Source organism: Sinocyclocheilus grahami, unplaced genomic scaffold (assembly GCF_001515645.1).
Source record: "Sinocyclocheilus grahami isolate Dianchi unplaced genomic scaffold, SAMN03320097.WGS_v1.1 scaffold863.1, whole genome shotgun sequence".
Classification (NCBI taxonomy): Eukaryota; Metazoa; Chordata; class Actinopteri; order Cypriniformes; family Cyprinidae; genus Sinocyclocheilus; species Sinocyclocheilus grahami.
In genome coordinates this window covers 739879-748912 of record NW_015506042.1, presented here as the reverse complement: position 1 = coordinate 748912, position 9034 = coordinate 739879, and the positions used below count along the sequence as shown (strand labels likewise).

Genomic DNA, 9034 nt, shown 5'->3' with positions numbered 1-9034 from the left:
AGGCCTCACATGAGCCAGAAACTGAAGCAGCAGAGATTTATCACAGCTGAAAGACAGAGCAATAGATGTTTTCTATATATTTGAATGCATTTATATTTCAGTCAGTTTGTGTATATCTTCATGTTTCTCACCAGAGTTTAACAGAATGCAACACTGGAAACAGCTGATCCATTCCAGCTGTATTAATCTCACAGTCCTGCAGAATTAGCTGTGTCTTTGTGTCTGAATGAGCGCTCTGAATGACTCTGGATGTCACATGGCAGTCCTCAATGGTCAGATGTAGAGGCTCTGAGTCTGTGTTTGCTGTCAGATCCAGAGCAGAACAGCAGGAGAAATCCAGCTTGTGCTGCAGGACAGAGAGCAGAACTGCTGCTGCCTCCTGCTGGACATCAGAGACACTGCAGCAGTGCAGCATCCTCAGTAACAGCAGCCTGTCAACACTGAACACAGACAAACACTAGATCAGAACAGATTTTGGTCATATCAATACCACCTGAGATTCAAACCTTCATCTTAAATAAACTTTTTTTAAATTATAGCTTAGTGTAAGTGTTTTGCTCCAGGTTACTAAGGTAATAGTTAGCGGCCTTTATAAGTACGGATGAGAATCTTAAAAGAATTCAATTATTCTGATCCCTAATTCTGAGTTCTTTAATGGTTCCATTAAAGGATTTCTGTGTTTACACACAGTCTAAAAGGTTTCAGTCATTCTATAGGAAATACCATAAATACATTCCAATAACTGAAATACATGTTAAATAGTATTAAAATGAAACCTAAAAGCTATTGAATATATATAAAAAACATGCAGACTTGAGACCAAAGAAACAGGAAAGAGAGGGAGGTTGATATGAATTGGAAGGCTGCATAGTAAAGCTGCATATATCTAGGCTGCAACATCCTCAAGCACAGCAAAAGGCAGTCTCATTTTGAAGTATCCTTGAAAAGCAGCCTTTATTTTGCACCCTTCATTTTGTGTTTTTCCAAGTGTGTTCTTCACATCCTCCAATCTCCAACAATCATTTGCACACATTCTAATCCACTACAGAAAAAAAATTGGCGGAAAATAAATCAGTACTTCACTTGTCCAAAAAATAAATAAATATATAAACACAGGAGAAAGAGGCAGTATGGTTTCTTTTTTGATTTAAATTAATCACATAATGATAACTGCTGTCTCCACTGGAAGACCACAGGTGGTTGTCATTCACTGTATTGCACTGATAGAAAGTTAGTTAATAAAAAGGCTTTCAATATAAAGTATTTTTCCAAAACTGATTTTTGTATTTTCATGCTATGACAAAGGGGTTGAAATCTTTATGACATTGCCAGGTGCACATTGTAGAGCTTCTCATTCTAGCCTTCAATGCTCAGGAGGACTCTGAGTACTATTGTACTATTTTAGAAGCCTCACGGGGGCTTGTATAGGAAGAATGCAGCCTCACTATGATGCAGACTTCCTATTGAGAATCCCCCATAGTGAAAAGCAGTGAGACCTGAGGTGGGACACATGTGTGAAGAGAGGCAGAATGCTCTTCAGCTCTTCCTCTGGTATGGAGGTCCACTGTAGATTGAGTGAAACTGCAGTGCAGTGCTGCAGTATGAAGCGCAGGGCCGCAGAGCGATCAGAGTCCAGCTCTCTGCTCTGGTCCAATTACATCAAGAAGTGACTTGAGTTGTCTCTGGACACAAAACCAACTGAGCCAGACTCATAGATCCCTCTGATTACAGACAGCATGAAGGTAGAGCTCATCCTGTAAAGACATTATACAAATCATTGCAAATAAATCAAGTTTTTTATTTTTAAATAATTTATTATTCAGTTGGAGATTTTATGTTAGAAAGAAAGGAAAACAATAAATCTCCACTTGGAGGTTTTCTATCATTTCTAAAGTGTTTTTGAGAATGGTTTACCGTTTAAATTGAATCCTGTTCAAAAATGGCAAAATGTTTCTGACGTTGCATTCAATGTTGCTCTTTCTGAGGTCCACAGTGATGTGTGGAATCTTGTGCTGCAGGAAATAGTGAAGCTCTTCCCAGCTTAAGGAACAGGAAGTCAGATCTCCACCCACTTTCTGCAGGAAGCACTGAGTCAGTTCCTCTTCCTGAGCTTCACAGACACATTCAATCAGCTTCCGGAGAGTCTCTTTAGATGGTCTACACAAACAGAATTCTTTGTTTTATTTCTATGCCATGATAAATATAAAGTCAAAAACTGCAGAACTTTGTCCTGTGGTCAAACCTGAGAATCACTGGCCCCTGGTGACACAGTAGGACAGATAGAGAAACAGACAACATCTTGTATTCAGTCAAGTTCAAACACTGGACAGTCCAGAGTCTCAGAATGATGGCCAAATTGCTCAGGACCCTGGACGGCTTCCTCTCTGACCACTGTTCCATATTCAGGTTAAGTGTGAGTTCATAAACAGTGACAGGAGTTTGAACCCACATAGACCTCAATGCCTGTGCTATTCTCACCACCATATAACCACTCAGCCTGAAAAAAAGCACACTTTAAATATAAGCAAATCTCAATCAACATTTGAAATGTTTATTTATAATGCTGTCTGTACCTGAGTGTGTGTATGTTTTTGATGTGTCTGAAAAGAAGCCTTGTTCCTTTTAGAGAGACGGCTTTAGGTTTTAGAGTGAGGTTGAGTCTGTCAGAAGAGAAACGCAAGACTCTCCCCACAGACCTGCAGGTTCTGCTGGGTAAATGTCCTTCCAAACTGAGGGAGAAGCTAAGAACCTCCAACAGTAAAGTCACCAGCTCTGGATTCTCTCTGTATTGGACCACTTTAACTAGTGTTAACAAACACAGCTCAGAACAACTGAAAAAGACAATAAATACTTGATTAAAATGATGAAAATTAACATGACCCATTACAATTGGAAAAAAAGAACAAAGTATTGTATTTATGTGCACAGAGTTCACTGGGCTTTTTTTATTACTCAAATATAAAAAAAAAGAAAAAAATTGCACTGAAGGGGAAAACACAGGATCCACCAACACAACAAGGCAGGCGAGGCAAGGGAGGACAGAGACGGGATGGGCACAGTGGGGAACACCACACAGAAACAGTCATTCTGGCACAGGGCAGAGAACACAGGAAGAATAAAAAAAGAAGAATATTAGGAGGATAAGAAGAGAGGAGAGGTGGTCTAAATGGTGGTTTACAAGAACAGTAGAGTCAAGACAAATAGGGGAGCACATGGCACATAAAAACAAACACAACATACTGTAAAAGGCACATACTCAGACAAAACATGAAGATGAGAACACGTGGCCAATAAAAATCATGACAAGCCATGTGTTACATCAAACACGTCAATGCAAGAGCACCTGACAATTGAAGCAGATCACAAGTCAGGTGCTTGACAAAAACACACAAGACCTGACAAGAGCTCACAGTAAGGAAATTAGCACTCAACCTGTGTGCTCACAACAAAAGACAAAACATGGAGCATGAATGTCTGAACCCTGTCATTGAGCTGAAACCAAATTAGACCGAAGTGCCAGAGGTAAGATTCTCTTACCTCAGCTGTGAGATGTAGGGCAGACACGGAAGGAAACTCATCATTTCACTCTCTTCCTCTGAATATCCTCTCAGCTCTACTGGTTTCTTCTCTGTTTGGAGTTTCAGCACTTCCAGGAGGATGGAGCTCTTTCTCTGTGAGAGATCTATGATCCAGACATCAGGTGCTGACTGGAAAACTGACTGTAATGCTGGAAGGAAACTCCTGCCTGTTTGAGTCTCATAGTCCTTCACATGTGAGCAAAGGTCCAGCAGGAAATCACTCTGTTTAATTCTATCAGACCACTGATATGGAAAAGAGCTGTAGGTACAGACTGTTGTTAACAGTTTCAGCATCTGCTCTCCTGTCTGTGTCTCAGTCTCTGCTGCTTTAATGAAGACTTTCAGAACAAACTGCACTGCATGATTGTTGTTCCAGTGATCAAACCTGTTTCCCAATGAAAAAAATGTTATACAACGATGAAAACATCTAGGTTACCTATCTAATCCGGTTCCCTAAGAAGAAAACAAGATGCTCCGTCATGGCATTGATGCTATGGGAATGCTTCCACATGAACCGGTGTCTGAAGCATGTTCCAAAACACGGCAATTAATTGGCTGAGAGCATGACATGACGTACCATACCACATCACTGAAATCATTAATAGAAAGAAATGCACATCATCAGATTCTAATTGTCTGAGGAAGACACACAGGCCTGACCGAGGTGTGGGAATGCAATGTGGCGTCTTGTAGTCTGACCAATAGCAGAAGGCACCTTAGGAATATACCGTATTGTTCTGAATATAAGATGACCCTGATTATAAGATAACCCCCCCCCCCCTTTTCAAGATGTACCTTTTGCAAAAAGTGTTTTTGAAGACTAAATCTGGTCTTGTCTTGACGTAATTCCTAAAAAAAAATTATGCATACACATAATACATTTCCTTTTGAAAACCAAGCAAATTTACTTTACAAAAATGGTTGACATAGTATAGGGTGAATAGCAGAACCTCACTTTGAGGAACTCTAGTTCTGTACCAAACAGGCACTGAACTGGATCAGACTGTCTTTGTTCATACCAAGACACAAAGATTTGTCCTTTTGCTGCAAAAATTGTCTAGTAGAGAGCCCTCAAGCTCAAAATCATATTCATGATCTCAGCTGAAAGACGCAAGTCTATTAGCTGGCACCCTTCAGGGGCTAGGCCCAAAACTTCTAGATCGTCGGCCTGGGATGGAAGATCGTCCCCAAGACTTGAAACAGATGGGAACCTCACATGGAGTGCCATCCAGAAGAGAGATGTTGACTGACAACCAAACTCGGGCTGGCCAGAATGGAGATAAGATCAGGTGAACTTGTTCTTGGCAGACCCTTGCTAGAACTGTCAGAAGCAGAGCTATCAAAGGAAACGTGTACAAGTGTAGCCTCAGCCACACTTGTACCATGGTGTCCAGCCCCAGAGGAGCCTGACTCGTCAGGATATCTGCCCCCAGAAGAACCTACTGTGCCTGTCTGAAAAGAGGACCTGAATGCAGTTCATCCTGGTGATTTATGAGACTACTGCAGTGTTGTCTTTGCAGACTAACACATGGTAGCCTTGCAAATTATTAAGAAAGTGTTGCAGTGTAAGATATACCACCCGAATCTTGAGGCAACTGATGTACCACAAAAGTTGAGGGCCACTCCAAAACCTTGTTTACCATCGAGAACCACACCCCAGCCTGAGAAAGAAGCATTTGTTGATAGAGATTTTTCATGTCAACATGTCCAAAGAGCTGATCCTTGGTTCAGAAACCTCTGTGTGTGTAATCCTTATTACCCTGGAAGGATGGTTGTGATGATGGAACCCCTTGACCCTGAGCCAAAGCTGAAATGGTCTCATGTGCAGCAAACCCAATGAGATAACACTGGCTGCTGCTGCCATGAGACTCAGCTGCCTCTGAATGTGAATGACAGATAATTCCTGGCCTAGACTGATGCCACTCATGGCAGTTAGGATGGCAAATACATGTGCAGGAGGCAATCGTGCCTGCATCAGTGTAGAATCCCATACAACACCAAGAAATGTGCTTCTCAGAGCAGGAGAAACACACTCCTCTTGAGGTTCAATCTGCGTCCCAAACGCTTAATTTAAGCAAGCACAGCATCTCAATGTTGTTTTGAAAACTCCTTCGATTGGGCCAAGATAAGCCAATGATCTATGTAATTGAGTACAAGAATGCCCTAAAGTTGCAGAAGAGCCAAGGCAACATCCATGTACTTTGTGAAGGCTAAGAAGATTTTGAAACTGATGAGCTTTGCCCCGAAAGTTAACCTGAGAAGCTTCCTGTGCTCTGACTCAATCTTGATATGAAAATAAGCATCCTTGATATTTATTGTTACAACCAATCTAAGATTGAATTTAAGACAAAATGAGCTTGAGCATTAACATCTTAAATCTGTATGTCCTCAGATTCAGGCAATGCAGATCTAATATTGGATGCATACCCCATCCTTTTTGAGTACTATGAAGTACCTTCTGTAAACGTGTGCTTCTCTCTTAGGAGGAGGTATATTTTCTATGACCCCCTTTGCCAAGAAACATTTCAGTTCTTGATTTAGAAACTTGGACGGAACTTGAATCACCAGCGTTTCTAATACCCCAAGGTGGGCGGGAGGCAAATTCAATTCTGTAAACTTTCTTCACAATATTTAGATCCCACTGAGAAATATTGGGCAAAAGTTGCCACACTGCCACAAAATTTGACAAAGGGATACTTTTTTACGATGGGATTGATCTGTTTGGGGCCCTGAAACAATGCATTGGCAGGGAACCCCTAAACAAGCCTCAGAGAGAGATCTTTGGTGAGTGCAGATAGGGCATCCTGGATTGTCATTTGGCCTCCTGCTATCTGTAGATCAGACCAGAAGGCAAAACCAGGGCATCAAGGAGAAATGTCTTGTCTTTCTCCTTGATGTCAGTTAAAATGCTTGGTGCTCTGTGGCCACCATCACAGCCATAGAATGGCTGATGTCTGTCTGCTGTGTTGCACAGAGTGCCAGATCTGTGGCCCGGTGAAGTTCCAAAAACTGCCTCTTGGCTTAATCCCTCGCCATAATCCAGGTCTTTTAGTCTTGCCCACCAAGTTCGATGGGACTCTGCAAGGCTTGGTGGACAAGGCAGGCCTCCTCCATAACTATGCCACTAAAGGGAAGAGATAGTCTGCGAGCATCTCTTTGACCTTCAGCATCACCCTGTAGCCCTGTCTGCACATACTAACGATAATAGAGCATGTTTAAGTGGCATTAGTATGTACTCAAACAGAGTAAAGATACTTCCATGATCTTGACAGCTCAGTGTGGAGATCTGGAAAGAATGGGAGATGGCAGTGGGAAGGTTGTTCTCTACAGAATGTAAGAAAACAATCATCTAGTGTAGAATGGACAATCGAGGACCGTGCATGCTCCTCACCCATGCAGACAACGCACAACTTATGTGAGTTGTCCCTCGTAATAAAGTGAGGGCACAGCATTTCACACTTTGACTGACATTATACACTCTGACATTATATACTCTAATTCCTGACCTTCTTGAAGCAGCGCGCACACACTCTTTATGATTCATTTGCTCACAAACACGCGCTCAACCGACATGCAGCTCCTGAAGACAAAGAAGCTGATGATGTGCAAGTCTGATGTCGATATATGACGTGACGTGCTATGCTAAATCATCATGCCATGCTGTCTGCCAACTGATTGAAGTGTTTTGACACATGCTTCAGACACTGGTTCAGGTGCAAGCATTCCCAGCATCAATGCCATGATTTAGCAACAAATCACTACTCAAAGGGTAGTAGTGTGTTTGTATGCAAATTTAATCTTCCTTTGTTATTAAGCTTAATGAGTATATCAGATGAAAGAATAAAGATCAATGTAAAACCAATCATTAAAAAAGTTTCTACTCTATTTAAAACAACACATATTTGTTACATTAACAAATTTAAAAAGTGATTTGAAGTGATACTGATTGAAATGTTGGTAAATGAATATCCAAAAGTTCAGGAACCTCAGCTGTGAGATGTAGGACAGACAATGAAGGAAACTCATCATTTCACTCTCTTCCTCTGAACATCCTCTCAGCTCTACTGGTTTCTTCTCTGTTTGGAGTTTCAGCACTTCCAGGAGGATTGAGGTCTTTCTCTGTGAGAGATCTACGGACCAGACATCAGGTGCTGACTGGAAAACTGACTGTAATGCTGGAAGGAAACTCCTGCCTGTTTGAGTCTCAAAATTCTTCACATGTGAGTAAAGATCCAGCAGAAAATCACTCTGTTTAATTATGTCAGTCATTTCATAAGGAAAAGAGCTGTAGCTACAGACTGATGATAACAGTTTCAGCATCTGCTCTTCTGTCTGTGTCTCAGTCTCTGCTGCTTTAATAAACAGTCTCAAAACACTCTGAATGGCAAGACTGCTATTCCAATACTCAAACCTGTTTGCCAAAGAAAAAAGTTGTTTAAACAGACAGAGTACCACAGAATCTGACAAAGATAAAAACTCAGAAATTCTACTTGTGTAATTGTATGATAATTTAATCTTCCTTCTTATTAACAATTTTGTAAGTGCATCAGATTAATTTATAAAGATGTAAAACTGATGTAAAATGTAATGTAAAACTGATAATTACACAAAAAGAAAAGGGGAAAAAAGAATATATTTTAATAGAACCCAAATTTGTTACATAAACCAATTCAAAATACAGGGAAGTGATATTTATTGAGAAGTAGTTAAGTGAATCTCCAAAAGTTCAGGTACCTCAGCTGCGAGATGTAGAGCAGACACTGAAGAAAACTCTTCATTTCACTCTCTTCCTCTGAACATCCTCTCAGCTCTACTGGTTTCTTCTCTGTTTGAAGTTTCAGCACTTCCAGGAGGACGGAGCTCTTTCTCTGTGAGAGATCTATGATCCAGACATCAGGTGCTGACTGGAAAACTGACTGTAATGCTGGAAGGAAACTCCTGTCTGTTTGAGTCTCATAGTCCTTCACATGTGAGCAAAGGTCCAGCAGGAAATTACTCTGTTTAATTCTGTCAGTGCTTTCATAAGGAAAAGAGCTGTAGTTGCAGACTGATGATAACAGCTTCAGCATCTGCTCTCCTGTCTGTATCTCATTCTCTGCTTCTTTAATGAAGAGTCTCAGAACAAACTGCACTGCATGACTGCTATTCCAGTGATCAAACCTGTTTCCCAAAGAAAATTAAATTGTTGTATGAATAAACATTTCACAAAACTCTGAAGGGATTCACTCACTGGATGAGCTACAATGCTGTTTAAAATCCTGCCAAACTAGAGTGCCACTATATAACAGTTTTTTAATTACATTAAATTAAATTTGTCACAAATTGTCATTAATGTGCATACAGACTTCACCCTGTGCTGCAAGATAGATTTCACAAGTTCGCACTTACATACAGTATAATCAGATTGAGTGAATATTATATATACATATATATATATATATATATATATATATATA

At 40.6% G+C, this 9034-nt stretch overlaps 1 protein-coding gene across 1 annotated transcript in view; it reads right to left on the bottom strand.

Annotated features, from left to right (window-relative positions):
- The window catches only part of LOC107563228 (uncharacterized), a 24095-nt gene that overhangs the window by 1773 nt on the left and 13288 nt on the right, over nt 1-9034 (bottom strand). The window contains exons 4-11 of the mRNA XM_016248040.1: nt 8313-8738; nt 7564-7989; nt 3538-3963; nt 2574-2831; nt 2243-2497; nt 1915-2157; nt 1659-1754; nt 257-440 (exon numbers count right to left, since the gene is read on the bottom strand). Of these exons, the coding sequence (XP_016103526.1) occupies nt 257-440; nt 1659-1754; nt 1915-2157; nt 2243-2497; nt 2574-2831; nt 3538-3963; nt 7564-7989; nt 8313-8738 (2314 nt within the window). The remainder of the gene's footprint in view (nt 1-256; nt 441-1658; nt 1755-1914; nt 2158-2242; nt 2498-2573; nt 2832-3537; nt 3964-7563; nt 7990-8312; nt 8739-9034) is intronic.